This window comes from Chiloscyllium plagiosum, chromosome 12 (assembly GCF_004010195.1).
Source record: "Chiloscyllium plagiosum isolate BGI_BamShark_2017 chromosome 12, ASM401019v2, whole genome shotgun sequence".
NCBI lineage: Eukaryota > Metazoa > Chordata > Chondrichthyes > Orectolobiformes > Hemiscylliidae > Chiloscyllium > Chiloscyllium plagiosum.
In genome coordinates this window covers 63,058,821-63,085,947 of record NC_057721.1, presented here as the reverse complement: position 1 = coordinate 63,085,947, position 27,127 = coordinate 63,058,821, and the positions used below count along the sequence as shown (strand labels likewise).

The 27,127-nt window shown below is 40.7% G+C and overlaps 1 protein-coding gene across 7 annotated transcripts in view; it reads left to right on the top strand.

The window, feature by feature from the left end:
- dop1b (DOP1 leucine zipper like protein B) overlaps positions 1 to 27,127 on the top strand; it is a 139,550-nt gene that overhangs the window by 6,426 nt on the left and 105,997 nt on the right. For 5 of the 7 annotated variants that reach the window (XM_043701243.1, XM_043701245.1, XM_043701238.1 and 2 more), the window contains exon 2: positions 16,113 to 16,278. In XM_043701243.1, the coding sequence (XP_043557178.1) occupies positions 16,141 to 16,278 (138 nt within the window). In that variant the 5' untranslated portion in view covers positions 16,113 to 16,140. Of the gene's footprint in view, positions 1 to 14,713; positions 15,115 to 16,112; positions 16,279 to 27,127 lie in introns of those variants that run through there. The other 2 variants (XM_043701241.1, XM_043701239.1) reach the window with 2 other exon arrangements.

The following is a 27,127-nucleotide window of genomic DNA, read 5'->3' as shown; positions in this document are numbered from 1 at the left end:
TTGTTCTGTTTTTGAAGGCAAAGTGCTGAAAATGCACTTCGCTTATCTAAAGTCACCCTGCAAATTGGTTACTGTTCTACCAAGGATGGTAGAGTGTGTATCCTTGAAAAGACCAATAGAAATGCAAATTAAAACTGCAAAGCAGCTGCTGAGTTTTGAAGTCAAAATTTAAATGTGAGATGTTGTGGTGGGGAAGGGAGGCACATTTATTTACTTTTTTTGTAAAACATTTCCCTACCTTTTGTCAACTCTTCAGTGAGTGAACGAAAACGGTATGTTTTCCAAAACCAAGATAATTCACAACTGCCTTTGCTGATCTAGTTAGGCTACAAAGTTGAGTGTTTTCAATTCCCCCGTTAGATGGTTAAAACATTAATTCTGCTCAACCTGTCTTTTGTTTGTCAATCTATTGAGATTTCTGCATCAAATGCATTTTCATTTCTAACTTGCTGACATTTTAGAAACATTTTCATAATTCTTCTTATTGTTTGTCAAGTACAGCTTATCTTTAACAAGTCAGACAAGTCGTATTGGATGCAGAAGACCATAGATATAGGAGCAGAATTAGGCCATTCAGCCCATTGGGACTGCTCAGCCATTCGATCATGGCTGATGTGTTTCCAAACCTTGTGTTCCTGCTTTCTCTCTATAGCCCTTGATCCCCTTAGTAAGCAAGAGCCTACCTCTGTCTTAAATGCACTCAATAATTTGGCCTCCATGATCCCCTGCAGCAATGAATTCCACAGACTAACCACCCTCTGGCTGAAGAAATTCCTCCTTTATCTCAATTCTAGAGGATCATCCCTTCACTGAGAGGCTGGGTCCGCAGGGCCTGGTTTCTCCTTCTAGTGGAATATCTTCTCCATGCCACTCAGTATTCTGTAAATTTCAATAAGATCCACCACCACTACCACCCCACCCAATTCTTCTAAACTCTATGAAGTACAAACCCAAAGTCCTGAACCACTTCTCATAAGGCCTGGGATCATTCTTGTGAACCTCCTTCAAGGTCATCCTTCCTTTGATACGGGTCCCAAACTGCTCTCAATGTTCCAAATGTACACCCCTGCTCTTGCATTCCAGCCATCTTGAAATTAATGCATTTGTCTTCCTAACTGCCAACTGAACCTGCGGGTTAACCCTTCAGAGGAATCCTGAACTAGGACTGCCATGTCTATCTGTGCTTCAGATTTCCAAATCCTCTGCCCATTTAGAAAATAGTACTCCTCTATTCTTCCTCCCAAATTCATAACTTCTCACTTTCCCACATTGTATTCTATGAGGTAGTTCTTTGCTCATTCTTATAGCCCATCCAAGCCCTTCTGCGGCCTCCCTGCTTCCTCAAAACTACCTGTCCCTCTAACTATCATTGTGTCACAATGTTTCTCCCTCCACTGATGTTGTCAGATGTGCTGAGTATTTGCAGTCATTTCTATTTGCATTGTCATTTACACTTCGGTGCTTGGTATAAAGCCTTTCCTCGTTTCCCCTGGCTTACGTTAGAGAAGCCAGCTGCGTCACACTGATGTCTTTCAAGGGTCAGGCTCGAGGAGTTGAACAGCCGAATTGTGCTCTGATTTGTTACTGAGTTGGTAGGCTGCATCTTGGATACACCATTCTCCGGTTTGGCATTAACATATGATACTCCAAACCCAGCCCTCCTTTTGCCTCCAAGTTTTATATAAATTGTTTTTGTACATTGCTTAGGTTACTTTGATTATCTTAGGTACTTGCATTGCACATAAAATAGTATTTTTATTTTTTCTCAATTTATTTCTCTTGGGAATTGCACTGCTTTTTGAGAAGCATGCCACAATGGTTAACATTGTGGTAATGCCAGGAATTCAGAGGCCTGAACTAATGCTCCATAGGCATGGGTTTAAATCTCACCATAGCCTCTGGGTAAGTTTAATAAGTGGTGACTTTGGTGGATTCATGATCAGTTCTCTCTCATAGGCAGACAGGTATTTGTAAATGTTTTCTGAATTTAAGAAGCAGCACTTGATATGATGCGTTCTTCAGTTAGACAAAGAAACCATAAACTGGGAATGGTTAACTGATACCAGAGAACAAACCAGCCGTTAGACTGAATGTATTGGTCTCATTAAAGTTGTGGAAGCAGCATCCTGCTCTCTAGCCAAGGGTGCAGGGAACTCTTCCTTGGGTTTTCCTCCCCTTCTTTTCTGGCCCATCTTTTTTTGGGAGAAGACAGCTCTCTGAGGAACACTCAATGGAGACTCCTCTCTGTGCCTGAGCAATTGGTGTTATATCATATTTCCAGAGACAGGCAACTCATGGTCTGTCAATCAATTGTATGAATGTTTTTCAGTCAATGGGTCAGTTAGTTGACCCCTTGTTCACCTTTATCTGAGAGTTAGTTGACCATTCTTCCTAAGAACAAATATTTACTTTTGAAACTAAAACTCATAATAATAGACTACGTCGTGGCAGATAAATTGGTAAAATGAGTTCAAAGGGCATCATGACCTCAGTGTTTTTTGTCATTCTTCCCTTTGTTTTCAAATGCTAGAACTTTCAAAGTTTAACTGTTGCTGTAATAGCTGTTAATGAAATCTCGTGCTCCATAGTAAATGTTAGGAAAATGTTTTTATGGAATCCCAATACCAATGTAAATCTGGTCTAAAATGTTTGTCTCATTTAAAGGTGGCTATTAACTATCAGATAGATATTGTGATAAAAACACACTTGGTTGATAAATATCCTTCTAAGGGAGGAAATCTGCCATTTTACTTGGTCTGTCCAGTGCTAGTTTCCTGGGTGAGTTATGTCCAGTATTTTGCCTCCTTGCAGGCCAAGTGTCAATTTCTTTCCAGCTGCTATCTTGGAAACAAAGATGGAGGATCTGAGGCAGGCAGCCTCTCAATCTGGAGTCCTGCTCTCTCTGTTTGGAGGTCAAAGAGCAACTGACTTAGAATCCTAAAATTTCATAAAGCAATTCAATAAGGTCAGATTTCCGCCATGTGATAATAACAGGCATTTTAATATTCAGGGCCCATCTTTGTGAGCTAATCTCCCTCAGAGTTTCCATTACTAAACTCTTTGTGGCCACTTCAGCAGAATGGATTTTGAGGCTTTCCTTTTTCCAGATCTGCTTGGAAGTAAATAATCTGCCTGCACTTTGACAGTTCTAGCTGGAATGTCTAGCGGTTCAGAGGTTTTTGGAAATAGAATTATGTGATTATTCTTGGCAATATTTTTTTGAGTCCACCAAGATTTATAGGAACAGAATTTAAACGCAAAGAAAATGTAATTTTATTTCAGATCTTTCATCAAATCCTTTGGCCATGACACTAACATTTCAGAAATTGGGACACCAGTCTCATCGATTGGTCAAGCAATAGCCTGATCTTGTCATTCTTATCAAGTAGCCCATGTCCAAGACATCTCTGTAACCATTTCTAGGTATGCTGTGTTCTAGCAGCAGGGTAGTTTGCTTCAAAATGGTGACTCTTTTGAGTAAGAGTAATCCCAGAGTCCTCTACATCAGATCAAACATAGACAAAGAATCCCACTACTGATTACCATCAGTACTCCTCAACATTGAACGTCACTTAGAGGTTTAGTGAGCACAAAATGTACTTTGGGTGGGGGTTTGAAGGTCCATCATCAAGAGTGACCTGGTAACACCACTACTGATCGAACTGGCTGGGTCCTGAAGGACATAGCTCTTAGACTGAAACTGTGGCCGATGTTAAAATGAAAATATGCGTGAATCCATCCTCTCCTGTTTACTTTTCTTTGATGTATGTATCCTTGACAGCTTTGAACAGAGCACAGTGTTATCGTGGTGAAGTCCCATCTTCACCTGATGGCATCCTCTATTGTGTTGTGGTGCATTATCACCATATTTTAATTTATTCTTCAATTCAGTAGGCTCCCATGAGATGGGTTTGGGTCCTGCCAGAGCAATTTGATTCTGGACTTCATTCCAGCCTTGGTCCAAACATAGACAAAAGAGCCAAATTCTTTAGATGAGACTGACTGAGACTCCCCCTTGACATGAAAGTAGCATTTAATGGAATATGGCCTCCAGTATGGCAATCATTTGGTTAGTGAGAATTCAAGTCTGAAGCCTTATCAGTTGGAGTCATTGGCTTTTGGAGATCACTTGGTGATCGTTGGATCAAATTCCCTCTTCAATGGCATGATGGATCTACCAACTGCACATGAGCTGTAGCAGTTCAAGAAGTCAGCTTGTCACCACCTCCTTGAGGGCATCTAGGGGACTGACAATAAATACACACAGAGACCGAGAGATACACAGACAATTTTAGGAACGGAAAGGTCACCTCAGCACCAGGATATCACTGAAGGAATTCCTCTGGGTAGTCCCCTAACCCAATTATCATTGAACCACCTTCCTTCCATCATAGGATCAGCAGTGTGGATCCATGTTGCTGCTTGCATTATTGCTTCCCAATTGTTCATTTTCAGGGGAACAAAACAAAGCCGTACCTGTCCACTTGCAGCAAATGTTCGTGTTTGGGCTGCTATGTGGCAAGGTGCATTTGTAAACCAGGCAATGACTATCTCCAACAAAGAACATCACTAATTCCCTGTAAGGTTCCAATTTTGCCATGACTGAATTTCCCCAACTTCTGAGAGTGTATCTACAGCACCTGAGCTGAGCTGTACCACTGCCTGAAGAACTGTCTAAGATAGACAAACTTGCTGTTGATGCCCATGTTTTATGAACAGATAATAATGGCAAAATCTTTCACTGTCAGATCTAATTTAAAACCAATCACTGAGAATAACAAGTTAAAGCAACATATTGCAGATGCTGAAAATCTGAAATAAAACAGAAAATGCTGGAGAAACTCCAATCAGTCAACGTCTTTTGGAGAGAGAGAAATGGTTAACATTTTAAGTCTCTCTGATTCTTCAGAAATCAGGAAAAGTTCTAAAGAGTCATATTGGACTCAAAATTAACTCTGTTTCTCTCTCCATAGATGCTGCCAGACCTGAGTTTCTCCAGCATTTTCTGTTGAAACTAACATTCTCAGTTTGCATTGTACTTGCATGTAATTCATGTATTTTTCCTTAGTATATCTGCTAACAACTTGGTGAAACTGTTTCTTACCTTACATTTTATCTATACAGTTATTACATTTTCAAAGCAGTGTTGCTATGCAGTATGATATTTGATTTTTTTCTGTAAGGTTTTTATTGTTATGTTTTAAACTTCCACCTCTATCTGCCATGAAAATTCCCATATTTACTTCTGTTGTCCTCTTTGAAAAGTGATGATGGATCGAAGGGGTGGGTGCATTCACCTATATCATGCAAGCATGCCCCCCTTTTGGATGTGGGCCAGAGGATTAGCTTCTGCTATTGCAAGCAATCATGATTGAAAATGGCTATGAAATATTAATCTTCTATTTTAAAATTTAATGCTGGGAACATTGTATAGGTCTAGCTGCACCTATGGAGAGAGAGTCAGTTCATGTTTCAAATGGATTCAGAAATTCGGATGAAAGGTCCCTTGAAAAATTAACTCTTCCTCTGTCCACAGATTTTGCTGAGTCTTTCTAATATTTTCTCCCCTTGTTTTCAGATTTCCAGCACCTTTTGTTTTTGTATATTGAGTTTTGCTGCCCCAGGCTTATAATTGCCACACGTTAATTCTATTTTTTTTTTCTAATGGTTGGTTACCACTTGGGGGGTCAAGGGGTTTCCACTTTGAGCACGTTGATGTGGTAGGAGCAGGTCTGCTCCTGCAGTTTGTGGATGAATTTTCCTTCTGTTCATAGCAAAATAATTGTGCATATGACAGACGGCATGGAAGTAATTGGAACAAAATTGCTCATTGGGAACTCTATTGGGAGTAAGCAATAGAGTTATTGCTTACTTTCATCGGGTTACTGTCCAGCTCATTGTTTTTATTGCTTTGGGATGCCTGCAGAAGCATTTGTGAATTTCTCTTCCCACTGGCAAGGAATTGCTGGTGTAATTTGCTCTTGTGATGTAGCATCAAGAACCGGTTAAGTTGGAAAGGCGTGTCGGCACTGAGGAGTGGTGTTACTTTTTTAAAGTTATTTATCATGCCCTAAACCTGCTTAAATATTCATTGAGTTTTTTTTTTAAACAAGAGATTGACTTGTATTTTTAGAAAAATCTAAGCCAGGAACCCATTTGAGGTCTTTAAGAATATTATGAGACAGGAGCAGATCTGAGGCCAATCCCTGCTCATATGTAACAAATGACCTACCCTTCTGTGATTACCATCTTACATTTGTCAGTGCAGCCAATGCTGTTCATGCTTTTGGTCAGGAGAGATCATTCCAGCCTTGAGCGCTTAGGTTTGTCACGTTTTGAAGTCTTTTCAAGTTTTGGTGGATGGGTTGGTCCATTGCATGGTGTCTCAACTGAGCTTTGCCACACTTGGGAGTGTGGGAGCCTTGGCACAGACATCTGCTGAACATAATTTGTATCAAGTGATTGTTGGAAAGGATTACCTCATAGTAAACAGCCGTTCAGAATGGAGGCAACGCAGTCTGTTAGTTTTAAAGTGACCGCATCTTGGATAAGTTAATGCTCTCCATTCTCATTGTGTGTGCTTTTTGCAAGGTTCTTTTTCACTTCAAATGACGATACCAAAATAATCCACGTGTGTGATTCCTGTCCTGGTACAGGAGGCTAATGGCCTCTTATTCCCAGGGACAGCTGTCTTTCCTTTTTAAAAACAAGTTATGCACTTATTTAAATCCCTTCAATCATGAGCGATGCTGTTATATATTCCACCAAATTTCGCCAAAATAAAATCCCAGGTTTTACATACTTTCTATTTGAAAATAAAACTCTTAAATACCTCATACTTTTAATAAACATTGTGCTCACTGAATACAAATTGACAATCTTTTCCCTACTCTGTAACATTCACTCTGTGATATTCCTATCCTGAATTGACTTTTTCTTCTTGAGTTGCCAAGAAGAATTTTGAGTTCATCTTCTGTTGATGCTGTTTGAAAGAGCTGCCATTTTGATAGCACCATTTGCTCATGTCAATGTATGAAGAAGCTCAACTTTTTTCTTGCTTTAAAAAGTGCAGTCGCTTTATAGGGGAATAAATGTAGTCGTAAGTTGGCACAAAACGCCAATTGCAAAACAGCACATGAGAAGAATGATTGATTATTTAACTTTCTTTTTGATGTTTTGAGAGAAGGAACTTGGCAAGAGCCCTGAAACATACTTTATTTTGAATTATTAGAATTTGTTTTCAGCATAATGGGATGTTGATTTAACAGTGTATCCAAGCTTTTGATCTATGGGAGTTGCAAGGGCAACATGTGTGGTATTCGAGGCTTGGATTGGATTTGAAATCCAAATGGGGAGAAATCTATCACACTCTACTTGTGCCTTGAGGACAAGGTGGACAGGTACTGGGGAAATGGGAGGAGAATTCCTTGCTGAGTTTTTAACCTCTGATCTATATTTGTAACCACTGTATTTACATGGCTAGTTTAGTTCAGTTCTGGTCAGTTGTAGCCCCCACAATGTTAGTGGGGAAGTTAGCAAAAGTAAGGAGAAATAGTTAGATTCTCTCTAGTTGGAGACGGCTATTGCTTTGGTATTGTGTAGCTCGAATGTCACTTGCGACTTGCCCGCAAAACCCTGGATTTTCTCTAGGTCTTGCTGTATTTGGATGTGGACTACTACATAGTCCTACAAGTCAAGAATGATGCCGAATGTTATGCAAGGTCAGAAATCACACAACATCAGGTTATAGTCCAACAGGTTTATTTGAAATCAAATAAAATCAAATGATTTCAAATAAATCTATTGGACTATAACTCGGTATTGTGTGACTTCTGACCTTGTCCACCTCGATCCAACACCGGCAACTCTACATCATGAACGCAGTCACAGCAAACTTCTTCATTGTTGATCTTGTGATCAAATGAAGACATTTTAAAGCAGATGAAGATAGTTGAGCTGAGGACACTACCCTGAGGAATTCTTGTAGAGATATCCTCGAGCAGAGATGATTGACCTCCAACAACCACAACTATCTTCCTATGTGCCAGCTATGATTCCAAACAATGATTGATTTTCTTTTTTGCCCCCCAATTTCCACACCATTTCAGTAGAGCTCTTTGATGTCAGTGAACAGGTTACTGCTCTGCAGATGCCACTTGACTGCACTGCCAATGACCCCTTCCATCTAATTGATCAGGAGTAGTCCTATGGGGTGGTAATTAGCTATGTTGAATTTTTCCTATATGTTTTTGAGGGCAGGATATAACTGGGCAATTGTCCACATTACTGGGTGGGTGCCAGTATTGTAACAGCCATGGATTGCTTGAGGTAGGGGTGGCTTGTTTAGGAGGACACAAATGTTTAATACCACAGCCAGAATATTTTCAAGATACATGACCTTTTTGCATTGTCTCCGCCTTCAGTCAGTTTTTGATGTCACATGGAGTGAATTGAATTTGGCTGCAGACTGGCATTTGTGATGTTGGAAAGTCAGGAGGAGGTGGAGCAGGGTTATTAACTCAGCGTTTTGAAGTGAACATTGTGGATAAGGCTGAAGCATTTCCAACACAATTAATGCCAATGAGGAAGCCCCATTCCCAGTGAGTTCAATTGTCCACTGCTATTCATAACTGTCTGTGTCTGTCTGTGTCTGTCTCCTTCAGCCAACGTTTGTGTTGCTCATGGATTGCCCTCTTGCACTCTTATTTGAACCAGGATTGATCGCCTATCATGATGATATGGTAGGTAAAAACAAGGACTGCAGATCAGAGTCTACATTAGAGTGGTGCTGGAAAAGCACAGCGGATCAGGCAGCATCTGAGGAGCAGGAAAATCGACGTTTAGGGCAAAAGCCCTATGAGCAATGAGATTGCAGAATGTTTGGAGTATGGTTTTGTTGGTGGCCTACAGCAAATCATGGATGCCCAGTCTTGAGTTGGTAAATCTGTTTAAATATATCAGTCCCATTTAGGATGTAGGTGCCAGTCATGGGTGCATGTGGCTGCATGATTTCCTATTGCTGTGGGATCCTGTTACCATATTCATGAATACTCTGGTTGTTTGTTTTCACACCATTTACTTCAGTTTTTATTTGGATTTACTTGGAGTTTTTCCTAGCCCCTCAAGTGCACTGAGGAGTGCAAATCAAAATAGATTAGTTGAAGTATCTAATCACCTTGATAATTCAGTTGATACTTTTGGTTTTAAGGGACGGTCCTGGTTGAAGGAAATTTTTGTGGAAGGAAGCCTGTATCCAATGGGGTCCTACAGGGATCAGACTGGAGACCTTGCTGTTTGTGGCTTATAAGAATGATTTCTACTTCGATGTAGGAGGAATTGATCACTTAAGTTTGCAAAGGATACAAAAATTTGTGGGGTGGTAAATAATGATGTGGACAGGCTTGGATTACAGGCTGATCAGTGGCAAATGGAATTCAATCTGCTAGGTGAGGTGATGCACTTGGGAGGACAAACACGGGAAAGGAATACCTGGTGATCAGTACAATCCTGGGGAACACCAAGATGAGGGGGACCATTTATGGACATAGCTACCAATCACTTAAGGTAGTAGGACCAGCAGGTAAGGTGTTTAAGAAGGCATATTGAGCATCACCTTTGTTAGCAAAGGAATAGAGTTTAAGAGCAGGAAGGTTATGCTGGAACTCTTGTTATTTGAAAATGCTAATTAGACAACAGCTGGAGTACTGTGCGCAGTTCTAGAATCCACATTATCAGAAGGATGTGATTACATTAGGGAGGGTGCAGAGGAGATTGACCAGGATATTGTGTGGCTTGTAGAGTTTCAGTTATGAAGACCGATTGGGCTTGTTTCCCTTGGAGCAGAGGAGACTGAGAAGGGATATACAAAGCTAAAAATCACACAACACCAGGTTATAGTCCAACAGGTTTAATTGGAAGCACACTAGCTTTCGGAGTGCTGCTCCTTCATGTGGTTGTGGAGGACACAATTGTAAAACACAGAATTTATAGCAAAAGTTTACAGTGTGATGTAACTGAAATTATATGTTGAAAAATACCTTGATTACTTAAGTCTCTCATCTGTTAGAATGACCATGGGTTAGTTTCACTTCTTTCATCTGTAAATCGCAAAACATATTTTTAAAAGTTACATTCTCCGGTTAACTTTACCAATTGGTGTCAGCCCAGAGAATATGTTGAAGGTGTTAGCCTCCTGTGTGCTGTTGTCTGTGCCATAATGTTTAGGCTGATTTTAATCTAAAAAATGAGTTAACAAAGTCTTGCGTGGATTCATGCAGTTTTGAGCAAAGTACAATGAAGAAAACCATTTTCACTCGGTGGGTTGTGAGAATCTAGAACTGACTAGCTGTAAAGCTGGGTAGAGACAGAAACCTTCATAATACTTCAGAAATATTTAATGTGCACTTGCAATGTTAAGGCCTGCAAAGCAATGAGCCAATTGCTGGAGAAAGGGATTACAATAAGCACTACATTTTGACTGGTGCAGATTTGATGGGCTGAAGGATCATTTTCTGCATTTTGATATCTCGTGACTCTCCAACACCATAGTGCACCTGGCGATGCTAAACCCTTTACATGGATCACCTTTTAGAATCTGTCCAGCTGAAAGTGCGACATCAGCATTGTTGGGGAGGGGAACATGCCTTGTCTGGAGTAGGGAGGTGATTTGAGGGAGGAGAATAGTAGGAGGCAATCTTTTTCAATGATTGAAGGAAGTTAGTTAAGCATAGTTTAGGCTGAGGAACACGTTGATCTTTGTAGTGTGAATGGCAAGGTTGTGCTGTGTTGAAGGCTGAATACAATTCACTTTTTACTGAGGGTGCTTGAGATTGGCATGAGGATTGCTTTTAACATTTTCAGAGGCTCCTTTTACATCCTCTTTATTCAATTGTGTAGTAGCAAACTCTTTATGAATACAAACAAAATGTGATTTAGTTTTGCACAGAGCAAAATTTGAATTACTTCATTTCTTCTATTATCCATGTTTCATTAAATTTAAAGCTATAACACAAGGAAAGCATTAATTTCCTATACACCACAACATTTAAATTTCCACTAGACAATGGATCAATGTTTGTAACAAATTTCAAAATAACTACACACACCTCCCATTCAAACCTAATACCATAAGCCTTCCATCAACTGGTGGTGATGTAGCTCATGTTCTTCTGTTGCGCATACGTAAAAGCTAGAAGGTTTTAATCAAAGTTACTTTTTTTTAAAAAAACCCTAATCTCAATTAAATTTGAACATTGTTCATTGAAGAGGATCTGCTACTTTTTCCCCAGTTTGGTCTTTCTGAACATATGTAGCCTTAAATTAGAGGGTTCACATTGATTGACTATAGAGTTATACAACATGGAAACAGATCCTTCAGTCCAACTAGTCCATCCTGACCATAATCCTTCACTGAACAAGTCCCACTTGCCTGTACTTGGTCCATATCCCTCCAAGCATTTCTTTTTCATGTACTTATCCAAATATCTTTTAAACATTGTGACTGTACCCATAAAGCAAGGAACTAGTTGGCTTACTGATTTTAAGCTTTCTTGAACAAAGAACAATACAGCACAAGGACTGGCCCTTCGGCCCACTAAGCCTGCGCCAATTCCTAGTCCTTATTTTGGCAGCTACTTATTGCCTAAACATAATTTCTATCCCTCTGTTCACCTCTCCCGTATCTACCAAGATACACCTTTACGTGTTGCTAACGTGTTCTACTTTCATCACTTCCACTGGCAGTGCGTTCAGCCACCCACCATTCTCTGCATGAAACATTTTCCCTGCACTTCTCCCAAACTCTGCCCCTCCATCTCACCTTGAACCTTTACCCTCTTATAGTTGACCTTTTCCACCCTGAGGAAAAAGCTTCTGGCTAACTTCCCAATCTACGCTTCACTTAATTATGAAGACCTCTATCAGGTAATCCCTCAGCCTCTGTCTTCCCAGTGACGACATTCCAAGTTTATCCATCCCTTCCTCAGAATGTCTATCTTGCTTTTTGTGCACCTTCTCTGTAGCTGTAACTTTGTATTCCTGCTCTGTTCGATCACCCCATGATCTTTGTATGTTATGATCTGCGTATACTGCATACAAAACCAAATATTTCCACTGTACTTGGGTACATGTGACAATAATAAATTTAACTAAAACCCTCCAGACCAGGCAGCATCCTGGCAAACCTTCCCTGCACCTTTTCCCAAGTATCCACATCCTTTTGGCGACCAGAACTGTGTGCAGATTTCCAAATGTGGCTGAATTAAAGTTTTCTTTTTGTACAGTTGCATTTGCCAACTTTTATGTTCAATGTTCTGGCTGATGAAGGCAAGTGTGCTGTATGCCGCCTTGACCACCGTATCCATTTGTGTTGCCACCTTCAGGAATCTGTGGACCTGTATGCCCAGATCCCTCTATGTAAATGCTTCTAAGGGTTCTGCCATTTACTGTGTAATTTGCACCTGAATTTGATCTTCCAAAATGCACGACCTTGCATTTGTCTGGATTAAACTCCATTTGCCATTTCTCGGCCCAAATCTGCAATTTTATCTCTATCCTGCTTTGACAATTCTCATCATTAGCTGTAACTCTTTAATTTTGGTGTCATCCACAAACCTAGTAATCAGGCCACCTACATTTTCCTCCAGATCTTCTGGGATATTATCAAAGGTGCCAGCACTGATCCCTGCAGAACACCACTATTAGTTATTGATTTCCATTCCAAAAAGTGCCCATTCACAGCTTCTCTCTGACTCCTGTGAGTAAGCCAGTTTAGTATCCATCTAGCCAGCTCACCCCAGATCCCATGAGACTCTACCTTCTTTACCCTCCTGCCATGAAGTATCTTATCAAATGCCTTCAAAGTACACATAGACAACATCCACTGCCTTTCCCTAATCAATCATTCTTGTCACCTCAAAAATAAAACTCAATCAAGTTAGTGAGACATGACCTTCCCGGCACAAACCCATGCTGCCTCTCAATAACAAGTCCATTCGCTTCCAAATGTTATCGAGTCATAGAGATGTACAGCGCAGAAACAGACCCTTCAGTCCAACTCGTCCATGCTGACCAGATATCCAAATGAAATCTAGGCCCACCTGCCAGTACCTGGCCCATATTCTTCCAAACCTTTCCTATTAATTGTACTTACAACTGAGTTGAATATTCCTTTGACAGGTTTAATGCTGTTTCCGTATCATTGCAGTTTTTCTGGCATTATCCTTTTCTTTGATTTTACTTGCTGCCCTGATAATTTTCTTGGGAAACTCTGTCATGTCTTGAGCACTGGTTAAAGGTGATGTAAATCAGTGGACTGAAGAGAGACTGTCAAGGGCCTGTCTGACGTTCATGACAGAGTGGGAGCAAAATTGCAGTCACCATTTGCCTTCTCGATACTGCACTTTCTGGTCTTTGCTGTTACATTGTAAGTGGGCAGTTGAAATGGCACTTTTGCCACTGACTGGATGTTCTGGACAATGCATACCATTGATTCAGAAAAATGTCATTGAATGGTTCCAAGTGTCGTTCTCAGGCAAAACTAATCCTGCAACATTCTGGAATAATCTTATCAAAAAGATTGGCTTAGTTATTTTTAAACATAGTGCTATGGTTTTTATTTGTTTATATGACAGGGTGTGGAAGCAAACCAGTTGATGTGGATGCTATTGAAGGATAAGGGAGATGTACAGGCACTAGAAAAGTATGTTTGCAGTTTTGAGCAGAAGGTTTGTGCAGTGTGTCCTGTGTTGATCGGTACTTGCCTTTTCAGTTAAGATTACAGATGGAATGTGACCCTTGTCCCCTCGATTTGTTTCTAAATGTTGTGTTCTGGGGCCCCAGGTTTGAATCCCATTATAGCATGTGGCAGAGTTTGAATTTCTTTTAAAAATCTGGAATGAAGAGTCCAATAATGACCATGAATCCATTTCGATTGTTGGGAAAAAAACCCAGTTGGTTTATTAATGTCCCTATTTGAGAGAAGGAAACTGTCACCCTTATCAGGTCTGGACACTGTGATTCCAGATCAACAGCGATGTGGGTGACCCATGATTGCCCTATGGGGTGGCCAATTGGCCTACCCAGCAATGTCCTCATCACCTGCATGAAGAAAAGGAAGTATGTCCACCCCCCCAACCTTTTAAGATGCTACTTAATGATTTCTAATATGTCAGTCAGGTCACTGTTTTTCTGAAATCTCAATGCAGTGCTTTTCAAATTGATGTAACAATGCAATAAGTTGATGGACCTTTTTGACATACTTGTGACAAAGATCAATTATTTCCCTATGTTCAGTCTTTCGTTCACTTAAGGTGCCTGAGTGTTTTAAGATGAAAATTTTTCACTTGTGTGTTTTTTTTTAGAAATCCGACATCCTCCTCCAAATAAAAACAATGCATTCCAGAACAGTCTATCCAGGGTTATGTTGCACAAATCAATGGCTGCTTAGATTTTCAGTCCAAAGTAACAGTAATATGTACACACAACTCACCTGAACCTCAAGACTCCCGAGTAATGCTGGGAGTTGGCTGAATTATCAGTTGAAATAGTGGCGCATGGCGCTCCCCGTGCACTAAGTCTCCAATGTACAAACCGACATTTATTCATGTGGACTCCCCCGCAGTGATTTTCACTTTATTCATGTGTTTTGTGTTGACGCCAGAATTGTCCGCCACCTCACGAGGTTCGGTTTGTTGTATATGATTGATTGACTCTGTAAAACAAAACACCCTGCACAGGTTCTAAACCAGTCTGTAGTATTAGGAGACCATTCGAACTCAACGTTAACTGTTTTCTCTCCAAAGGTGTTGCCCGATTTGATGACTTTCTCTAGCTCGTTAGGTTTCTTATTTAAGATTTTCAGTATCAGCACAAGTTTGCTTTTATCGTAATTTCGATGACTGTTCAAGTATTGCCTTTCTGCCTGAGAGAAAGTAACTTGTCTCGCATTTTTACGGAATGCTTTATAGAAATTTCTTCCACAGCTAGTAGAACGGCTGGTTAAGTGTTTTTGGGGAGTGTTATACGAAGCCATGCAGATCTCCCAGGATTGATTTCTGATTTACACTGAATGGGTTGGATGTAGCAGCAGCGGATGCAGTTTTCCTTTGGAAACAGGTGATTATTGTTTGAAAAGTGTGTGTTAGCTAAAGTGTTTCAATTTGATTTAGTAACAGCAAGGACTTCAGAGCTTCAAAACATAAATTGGCAGAATTTAAAGGGAACAGTTAAAATACAAGTAATTTTGTAATGCAAATAATGCTGCCAGTCACACAATCATTTCCAGGTCAGAGGGACTAGTTGGAATTTCCTATATCTGCCTGCCGAGAAAGGTGAATATTAGCACAGCTTGCTGTGGTTTTCCCAAACAGCGTAACGACCTGCTGACACGGGTGAGACTCGCCCATCAAGAATGGAACTTTTGTAATTGTAGATCCGTATATGAGTCATGCCTTCAGAAGGGAAGAGTTTTTTTTTGGACAAGAAATGTGGGCATTACTGGATAGGTCAGTGCTTATTACACATCCCTCGTTTTCCCCCAATGGGTTATCTTCTCGAATCACTGCAGTTATTGTGTAGGCCCATCCACAGTGCTGTCAGGGAGGATTTTGACCGAGCGATGCTGTGCAGGAACGCTCTTGGAGTTCTGAGACACGATTATGTGGCGTGGAGGGGAACGTGCAGGTTCACAAATAAAAGTAGATTAACAAATTACCTTGGCAACCGGTCTTCAAATAAACTTCAGATTCGCATGCATATTTCCTACGACTTGAGTTGCTTTGATTTAAATAAGAGTGACGTTTGCATTTGTTATTTGAAATCGGTTTGATAAACGTGTATATTCTTCTGCAACATATGTTTATCACGCCAGAGTGCAAGTGAATTTGTTTTTTTTAAAAGTCTACTTTGCATTGACTGCAATTCCATCCAACACAGTATCGATTCTTTAAAATGTTGGAACTAATTGTGTTTTATTTACATTGCTTACCTAAGGCGTGTGACTGGTATATCTGGAAGTAAAAGTTTTTTGAAATTAATAGCTGCTTTATATTTATATGCTCACTTTTATTTTGCAAATGCCTTCTGATGAACCTCACCACCTCCTGTTCTTGAAGACTGTGGATGCTGCTATGAGTAAGAGAGATGGAGCAAGAAGAGTTAAATCTCATCAATGATTATCGGTACAGAAGCTACTCTGCCACAATTGATAAAGCTTTGAAGAACTTTGAGTCCTCCAGTGAGTGGGCAGACCTTATCTCATCATTGGGAAAGCTGAACAAGGTGAGTAGATGTATTCCATCATAAGATCATTAGATATAGATGGCCATTTGGTCCATCAAGTCTCGTCTGCCCTTCAACAAAATCATAGCTGATTTAATAATCCTTTTTCCTGCCTTATCACAATAACCCTTGATTTTTCTTACTCATTTAAAAATCTGTCTCCATCTAGAATATACTTAACAGCATGGGCTGTATAGCCCACTGTAGTAAAGAATTTCATAGGCTTTTTACCCTTAGAAATTCCTCCTCATCTGTCTTAAATGGGTAACTTCTTATTCTGAGATTACGCCCTTTGGTCCTAGACACTCCTAAAAAGGGAAACAGCTTCTCAACATTTACCCTGTAAAGCCCAATAAAAATCTGACCTTTTTCATTTAAATTTGCCTTGTTTTTTTTTTCTAAACTCCAGTGAATACAGGCCCAACACGCTCAACCTCTCTTTGTAAAATAATCCCTCCGTATTGGGATCACCCTCGTGAACATTCTCTATATATCCACTAATGCCTATATATCCACTAATGTCAATATATCTTTGCTCAGGAAAGGTGCCCAAAACTGTTCGGAATATTTCAGCTGTGGTCTCACCTGTGTTTTTTGTAGTTTGAGGAAAACCTCCCTACTTTTTATATTCCATTCCCTTTTGAAATAAAAAGCAACATTTTCTATTTGACTCCTCTATATTACCTGCTGAACTTGGATAATGCTTTTGTGATGCATGCTCAGGGACCTCAAATCCTTCTGCAGTCTCTCTCCTTTGTTAAAATAATATTCAGCTCCTCCATACTTCCTGCCAAAGTGCAGAACCTCGCATTTTCCTATATGGGATTCCATTCAGCCAAGTTTTTGCTCACTTATTTAATCTACCTACATCTTCCAACAGACTCGTTGCCCCTTGCCTTCCCACCTTTTTTTGTTTTTGTATGTCTGCTATAGTACACACCCTCACTTGTGTTCTCCAAGTCATTATCAGCAATTGTGGCCAAATCTGGCCCCGATGCCTGCAGCACTCCAGTAATTACATATTGCCATGCTGAAAAGACCCCCCCCCCCCCCCCCCCCCCCCCCCAAAGCCGCCCCACTTTGTCTTCCATTATGGCTAAAGATTGTTTAATTTTCTTGTGCTTGAGAGAAAAAGTACTTTTCTGGAATTTTTTGTTTTAGATTAGACTAGATTCCCTACAGTGTGGAAACCATTTGATCCAACAAGTCCACACCGACCCTCTGAAGTGTAACCCACCCTGACCCATTTCCCTACCCTATATTTACCCCTGACTCATGCACCAACACTACGGCAATTTAGTATGGCCCATTCACCTGACCTGCACATCTTTGGATTGTAGGAGGAAACCCATGCAGACACTGGGAGAATGTACAAACTCCACACAGACTGTGGCCCAAGGTGGGAATTGATCCTGGGTTTCTGGCGCTGAGAGGCTACAGTGCTCACCACTGAGCCACCATGCTGTCCCATTTTGAATGAAATGCTCCTCCTCTACAGCAATATAAATAACTAAATGCAGTTCACAAGAATTTTGTGAATTTGTTTAAAAATGTGATATTCAGCATTGCTTCAAAGCTGCATTTTTTTTGAATGTCGGCAATGGTCAATTATTTGGATTAAAAGCAGAAAGTCAACATATTATTATCCTGATTTTAAGGGCAGTGTCATTTAAGTTCAAAGGTTTTTCAAATGTCAAGGATGGAGTGTTTTTCCTTTTCAAAGAGAAGTTCCCTGTCTAATTATTGATAGGAGCAATCCAGTGCTCTGAGTAAGGAGAGTTTGAGTATTTTGTTAGTGCTTTTCCTCCTCTTTCACTGTTATAAACAGACTGTGTTGTGCATATATTAACTGAATGCATGGAATAGCTAAAAAGTCTAAACATCTCCCAAAATGTTCATGTGGGGAATCCACACATATTGCAACAGCAACTCTAACTCCAGCATGAGATTTGTTGTCATTCTAGTCTGAGTCCCATTCATGACAAAGGAATCCAAGTAACCTTCATAGAGTCATACAGCGTGGAAACGGGCCCTTCGTTCCAATCAGTCCATGCTGAACGTAATCCCAAACTAAACTAGTCCCACCTGCCTGCTCCTGGTCCATATCTCTGTAAAATTTCCCTATTCATGTACTTGGCCAAATATCTTTTAAATGTTTTTGGTGGCCTAGTGGACTGTGAAGAAAGTTATTTAAGAGTACAGTGAGATCTTGATCAGATGGGCCAGTGGGCCGAGAAGTGGCAGATAAAGTTTAATTTAGATAAATATCAGGAGTTGCATTTTGGTAAGGGCAGAATTTATACAATTAATAAAAGGACCCAGGGGAGTATTGTTAAACAGAGGGACCCAGGTTCATGGTTCCTTGAAAGTAGCATTGTAGATAGACAGGGTGAAGAAGAAGTGGCCAAGGAGTTGGGACATCATTTGGTGATTGTACAAGACATAATTGAGGCCACCTTTAGAAAACAGTGTACAATTCTGGTCACCCAGCTATAGGAACGATGATGTTAAATGAGACAGGGTATAGAAAAAAATGTATAAGGATGTTGTTTGGAACTGGAGAGTTTTGAGTTGTAAGGAAAGGTGGGATAGGCTGGGACTTTCCTCCTTGGAGACTGAGGGGACTCATCAATTTTAAGGGCATTTAAATGGTCATTGGATAAACATATATATGGATGGTAGTGGAACAGTGTAGGTTAGATGGGCTTCAGATTGGTGCAACATCGAGGGCCGAAGGGCCTGTACCACGCTACAATGTTCTATGTTATGTGTTGCAATTGTACCCATATCCACCACTTCCTCAGGAAGTTCATTCCACATGCAAACCATGCTCTGTGGTTTTTAAAAAAAAATTGTCCCTCTTGTATTTTTAAAATCTCTCTCCTCTCACCTCTTTAATGTGCCAGGGTATTCTGTTTTTGTAAATAGCAACCTGAGTTTCAGTTTACATTCCTCCTTCACAAGGAGTTCTCTTATCCTACTTTAGATTGATAACTCACCATATAAGGATTCATTAATGTGTTGTATGTATTTTTGACTTGTAATTGCTTTCTCAGTCTAATGGGAATAGTACCATGATTTGAGGTCTTCTTGAAGATCACTGTAGTTTAAGTTTCTTTTGATATAAATAGCTCTAAAAGATGTCATGAAACAAAAGTCCCGGTAGACCAGTTGACCTCTAAGTCATCCTCTGTGTAATATTGAAACATTCTATAAGACAGGTGAGCTGCAATAGCGTAAAACAACTTGGGTTTGCAGTTTTTAGATATACCTTTAACTAATTGCTACTGTCAGCTAAACCAGCAGAATTCTACAGTAATGTTTGGAATCAAAGTATGTTCCATTTATTTTGAGTTTGAAAGATTCAATATCTTTGGAAATTACTGTACAGATCAAGGATTTGTTCAGAAAATTCATTAGCAGGCCCATTCACTTCAGGTGGTTTTCTGCAGGAAAGGGCATGGGACAGTTGTTTTGCTAGTGACTGTATTGGTTAAGCTGTAAGTGACTAGCTACTGATTTTGTCAGAGGTGTGCAAGTTTGCTTTTGACCAAATGTATCTCTTTTAAAGTTGAGAAGTGAATGTTATTTCATTTGGAGTTGGATTTTGCTTGAATGTTGACGTCGTACCTAGTGTAAAGGGCTCCTCCAGTATCAGGTAATCCCTCTGGTTAACAAGGTGATGTGAATTTTGAAACCAATTCTCTGTAAGAACCCTCGTAGAGGCCCAGTGACTAAAGTGATAAGTTTTTATTTTTGTAAGTGATACCATGTATTTGTTTATAAAATTTGATGGAAACTTTGGGTAAACAACTACACATGGATGAAACTTCAGATGTTTCCTTTAAATAAAGTGCATTTCAATAGGGACCCTGTCTATGGTAATGGATCAAATTTTATTTAGCGAATGTAAATCCATGTCGCCAAGCAGCAGTGTCCCATCTGTTTTTAAGGTGATTTTAGTCAATAGATGGTGCACTCCTCAGTAATATGCAACATTTTTGTGTGTGCCTCCACAACAGCATAAGGGGTTTGTACGGGGTCCCAGTGGTGGAGATTAGCTGAGCAGGGACTCTAGTTAATCTTGAAGCAGTTTCACAAGAATTTTACTGTGGTCGTTCAAAGCTCAGCAGATGGGGTTTGTGACTGCTAACTTGTCGTGTTTGCTGTTCTTTGATCAGTACGCATTCTTCAGGCCAATCTTGCTCAGGAAAGTTGCTCCCTATGTAGGGTGTAATGAGAAGGTAGGCAGTAAGTGGATTGAACAAGTCATGAAGTGAGGTGCAGCATAGATGGTTTCAACCAGTTTGTGGGCTGCCTTCGGTTGTTGAGGAGTGATGTTTCCAAGGAGAGAAGAGTTGCGTGAAACGTTCCAGTTATAATGTGCATTGTTCCATTTACCTAAATGTCAACAAGATGCATGCGTGATGTCCTTGAGCAGATATGTGCACAGCAATCTCTTGTGGAATATGACCGGCAGATGCCAAGGTCCAGAATGTTCTGGCAGCAGTATCCCATGCAGACCCATTAAGTTTGGTTAATAATTTGGTTCTGGTTTTGTTTTATGATCTTTTGCTGCTGTTTGTTTCAGATGTTCTGTCTAATGTCATTCCTAAATATGATAGTATGTGGGGTTGGGATGGTGCTTCAGTTTATGACCGTCCATGTCAATGTGCATTTATTTTTTGGCATTGTCAATGTGTGGATTTGGCAAACATTGGATATGCTGCAGTAGTTTGTAAATTTTTGTAATACCTTTGTTAAGGACCTGGTCCAGGTGATGCAAGAAATTCCATCAATATGGGTGAACTTGAGGCCTAGTTGTTGCCTGGTTATGTGTGTAGATGGTGAACAGTGTTGGGGCTAGCACTGAGCTTTGTGGTACACTCTTGATCATCTTCTCCAATAAAGTTCTCTGTGGCAAAGGAGTGTTTGGATGACTGTCCTGACTCCGATTGGAAGTGCTTTGGATAGATTTCGGACCAGGCCAGTGTGTCCCACGGTGTTTCCTGGGCAGCAGGGAGGTTCAGTCGCCCTGCATCTGTTTCCAGGTTCTGACGGAAGCCATTTTTAATGGTTAGTAGCCATATTCAAAAAGCTGACGTGTACGCTTATGGGAGCTGGCTTGTTGGGCAAAAAGGATGGTCTCTACCTCCAGGAATAGGCATTGTGTGGCAAATTAAAATCCTAGAAATGTACTGCATCTGTGATAATGTAACACTGGTACTTGGTTTCCAGTTTGTAGCTTTCATAATTGTCATCATACGTTGTATCAGTAACTCTTTTTTTGGGGTTAGCATTGCTAAGTTCAGACCCATTACAACAATCTATCTCTTATTCAGCCGCAGTCATTTGGAATAGCAGCTCCATTTCTCCCCAAATTCAGTCATAACTATGCCGCTGCTTTCCTGTCTGAGATTGGATTAATGGAAAATCTGTCCTTGTCTATGATTTGGGGCCATGGTACTTGATGCACTCATTCCATAATGTCAATGGGGAATAACTGACTTTCTGTTTAAAATCACGGTTTAGCATTTGGCACTTGAGTATACTGTTCATTTGAAGCAGTTTCCAAATGGGCTGACCATTAAGAAAATCCTGGGAAAAGGGGATTTTTACCCATGTGGAATTCTCCCTAAGCTTATCTGTTTTGAATGAATGTTTGTTGTGACCAAATCTTTTCCTATAATGGTAGCACTTTCCCCTTTTGATTCGATTTATTATTGTCATGTAACTGAGATGACGTGAAAAGTATTGTTTTGCATTCTATCCAGACAACTTGCTCCTTAAGTAAATACTTCAAGGTAATAGAACAGAATGCAGAATTTAGAATTACAGCTATAGAGAAGGTGCAGTGAAAGGTCCAGTCTAATATGCGAGGTTGGTTTCTAAGTCTAATAACAGTGGGGAAGAAGCTGTTTTTGAATCTATTGGTACATGTTTTCAACCTGTGGATCTTCTGCCTTATGGAAGAGGGTGGAACAGCATATAACCAGGATGGAAGGGGCCTTTGATATTCTGTTAGCTGCTTTCCTGAGGCAGCAGGAAGAATAGACCAAGTCAATGGAAGTAAGGCTGTGCACTGGGCTGCATTCACAAACCTGCAATTTCTTGGCAGTCTTGAGAACAGCAGTTGCCACACCAAGCTGTGATACATCCAGATAGGATGCTTTCTATGGTGCATCAGTTGGAATTGATGGCATGTAGAAGTCCGACTTCTGTGAATTTCTGTTCTACACAAGAGCCTTGGATGTCCAGAATTATGTTAAGGGCACTCCTGTCTGATAAGATGGTAAGCAGAGACTTCATTTGTGTACTTGCTTTCTGAGATTTAGTGTAATGTTTGTTTTTCCTGCAATTGTAGTAGTGCTGATGTGTATCTTGTGCTATGCTGCTGAATTCCCGACTTCAGTTCCCCGATGTTGTGTTAGGGGGCAGTAAGTGGAAGACCAAGGTACCCATTCAACGGGGATGGAAGGAGAAGGAAACCCGAAATGCTCTTTTTGTACTTGATCGACAGTCAGCCCGCATCATGAGGTTTCAGTGCAATTTCAAAACAATTACATTATGCTATACAAATAGACCAAGTGTATATTTAGGGTGTGAATGCCAGAGTTGAGAAAATGAGGTAAGTGAAAGCAATAAATAGCGTGATAAGATTTTGCGGAAGAGTTAACTTCAGAAGAAAAGCAAATTATGTTTGTGCATTCTAATCCAAGTGGAGTTATTTATATGAGCAAAGTATCAACATTACAAGTGTGCATTTAGAAGCTACATGAGTGATTCAAAAGGTTATTAATTTACTTGCAGTAGTAAGAATGTCAGTCTTGAGGCCATGAGGAAAGGTTTAATTTAAGGTCCCAACCTTGATATTGTCACAAAATCTTGTGGATTCATCTGCACGCAGATGACTAATGTTTTGGATCCCCGAGAAATTTCACTGGTTCTACAAGACTTCACGCCACCCCCGAGGTATTGTATTGCACAAGTCCACAGCTAGAGCAGTGGTATTTATTGTCTAAGGTTAAAGCCATCAAATTATTCCATGGGGGCTGTTCATGTGCATGTGGCTGCAAATTGAGGTAAGGGCGATGGGAATCTTGCATTCCTTTAGCAATAGTTTTGAGCATTCAGTACACATCACAACAAGTATTTTGTTTTCAAATTAAAGTCAGCGTCGGGATGCCTGCAGCTCTCAACCAAGATGGGCGGCACGGTGGCACAGTGGTTAGCACTGCTGCCTCGCAGCGCCAGAGACCCGGGTTCAATTCCCGCCTCAGGCGACTGACTGTGTGGAGTTTGCACGTTCTCCCCGTGTCTGCGTGGGTTTCCTCCGGGTGCTCCGGTAAAGGGGTAAATGTAGGGGTATGGGTGGGTTGCGGGTCGGTGTGGACTTGTTGGGCCGAAGGGCCTGTTTCCACACTGTAAGTAATCTAATCTCTTGATCGTTAAATTTCCTTCATGGGAAGCAAGGAAATCCAGGTGTGCCAGGTTAAAATTTTACTTGTGGGGAGAAAAGAGATTATATAGGTCAGTACAATGTGCGGAAGTAGCACAGTCAAATTTCAAATCATTCCATCAAGTATTGAAAGTGCAACCATTTCAGCCTAGTAGAGGTGTGGGGGAATGAATCAGGAATTGAATGAGGCTTGTGCAAGGAATAACTTCTATGCAACATGTGATTTATTTTTCTTTTTAAGAAATTGCCTTATCAGAAATGAGACTTTGAAAATAGAGTTTTTTTTTGTTTTTATAAGAGGTGTTTTTGATGTGTTTTCTTCAGCTCTGAAGAAGAGTCATACTGGACTCAATGCCATTATTCTTTCTGTCTTTACTGATTGACAGCAGACCTGTTGAGCTTCTCCAGTTTTCTGTTTATTATCAGAATCATTATTGAAAATGTAAACTGTTCTGGCCATTCGCTATATTAAAATGTCAATTCCCATGCATTGAGCTTCCCAACCCCATTCCTGATGAAGGGCTCCGGCCCGAAACGCGATTCTCCTGCTCCTTGGATGCTGCCTGACTGGCTGTGCTTTTCCAGCAACACGCTCTCGACTCTGATTTCCAGCATCCGCAGTCCTCACTGTCTCCTACTTGACAAAATAAGCCTAGTTCTCCTCTTAGTTTTCCAGTATTGTAGAGAGGCTTCCTCTATTTGTCTGTCCTGGAATAAATATTAACCTTCCATATGGTGTAGGAAAGATGTGAATGCATTGGGGGGTGCAGGAAAGATTCACAAAAAAATGGTTATGGGGATGAGGGAATCTTTGGTTGATAGTTGGGGAAAACGTGGGACTGTTAACCTTGAGGTAGAGAAGGTTGAGAAGAGGTGTGCAGAATTGCAAGGGGATCTGGCCAGAGAAGACAGGAAAACACCACTACTACCAGTGTTCCCTCTCATTTTTCTTCCCAGTATGTGGGCCTCTGAGGCATGTGTGCAACAATGTTGATGTATATTTTGCTCCACAAATCCGGACGGCGCAAGTTTCTGTACAATGGTAGATGCTTTATTATCAGACAGCTGGCGAGAGATTCTCACTGTCCCCAAAAGTAGTCGTGTGTCTACTTGTGATGACGCTTCTGCACGAATCTCTGCCCTACACACAGAGACTGTGTTTAATTCCTTTAAAATATACTAAAGGTTTATATGTCATATGGGTGATTGTCATCACAGTTTAAAGTAGGTAATTATGAACTTACAAAGCCTGATGAATGTCGATGTCCTGTGATAACGTGTGAATGGATTACAGAAACTGATTATCACATTCTTCATGATTGTGATGAGCAGAAATTAAGGCAGAAGGATTTTGCCTGCTGTGAATGGAGGATTCACATACCTATGCTAATATGGAGGGGAAGTAAGACAATGGGAGCAGGAGACCGTTTAACAGGCTATCAGTCTTGTCTGGAAAGGGCAAATACCTCTGTCTGGGGCTACAGGGGGAATCCACATGTGTGGCTCCATTTCTGAGATACAGTCAGCACCCCCCCACACCTCCTCCTACTGAGATGGTCTGTCTGTGTTGTAAGAGTACAGGCTTTCAGTTGGTACTGCACTAAGTCCTTTGGTAGTGGAATGTTTAACCCTTGAGTCCCCAATGTGTTCTAAAGAGAAGTAAAGCATGGAACTGACCCCTCTGTGGCATTTTAACTTCCTCAGCAAGACTTCCAGAATCGATGCCCATTGTCATACAGGCAACATGAGAACAGCTTGGAGGGAAGGTGATTAGATTAGATTAGTTAGTGTGGAAACAGGCCCTACGACCCGCCAACCACCCAGACCCATTCCCCTATATTTACCCCTTCGCCTAACACTATGGGCAATTTAGCATGGCCAATTTACCTAACCTGCACATTTTTGGACTGTGGGAGGAAACCGGAGCACCCGGAGGAAACCCACGCAGACACTGGGAGCATGGGCAAACTCCACACAGAGTTCCTGAGGCGGGAATTGAACCCAAGTCTCTGGTGCTGTGAGGCAGCCGTGCTAACCACTGTGCCAGCATGCCGCCCACACAGGTTGATTTGAGAGTAAGAAGGCACAGATTTTGGATTGTTGGCAAAAGAAGCAATGGTAATGTAAATAAAAATTATTTTAAAGCAGTGAATAATTAGGATTTGAATGCACTGACTATGAGACAGGGATGTGTTTAATTGAAGCAGTCATATTCATAGATTCATAGAGATGTACAGCATAGAAACAGACCCTTCGCTCCAACTTGTCCATGCCGACCAGCTATCCTAAACTGGTCTAGTCCCATTTGACAGCATTTGCCCATATCCCTCTAAACCCTGCCTATTTGTATACCCATCCAAATGCCTTTTTAAATGTTGCAATTGTACCAGCTTCCACCACTTCCTCTGGCAGTTTTTATTAGACTGGTGCTGGAAAAGCAGGGAAAGGGCTTTTGCCTGAAACACAGATTTTCCCTGCTCCTTGGATGCTGCCTGACCTGTTGTGCTTTTCCAGCACCACTCTAATCCAAACTCTGGTTTCCAGCATCTGTAGTCCCCATTTTTGCCTAGTTGATTTTAACCTGACTGTGAATCCTCTTGCAAGGATGCCTACCTTGAAGTTCTCCTCCTCTCTCCACAAGAATCTGTGAGTCTCTCGCTCGCGCACTCTCCTGTGTTAATTAGACCTTTTTTCCACATGGTATACTGAATCTCTTTCCCATTCTTTCTTCATAATCTAACCATCTGGCCAAGGGGTTAACATTGTGTCTGGCCATTCGGTGATTTATTTATTTATATACTAACGTAGTGCCATGATTCAGGAAGCTCATACATTATGCACAATTTAATTAAATCTACATAGGGATGCAGAAGTACTAAAACTTATAATACAATGCGTTACTGGAAAGTAGGACTGTAAATAATGGGATATTCCTATGCAGCACTCTGCTTTTCTTTTAAACCAGTTAGTTCTTCTTTTTAGGGTAGTAGGGGAGTAAAAACTGAATCTGAATCTGAATAACTAGTGTAACAACAAATATAACTTCTGGGTGATTGTCTATTACAAGCCTTCATTACAACGGGCGCTTGATAAACTGCCTGAAGCTGGTCATTAACATCAGGAACGTTCACTCCCTCAAATCAGCTGTGGCTCAGTAAATAGTCATAGAGTCACAGCGATGTACAGCACGGAAACAGACCATTCAATTCAACTTGTCCATGCCGACCAGATATCCTAAATGTATTTATTTCCATTTGTCAGCATTTGGCCTAGATAGGTCTAAACCCTTCCTATTCATATACAACATTTAAAAGGCATTTGGATGAGTAATTGTACCAGCCTCCACCACTTCCTCTGGCAATTCATTCCATACACACTCCACCCTCTGTG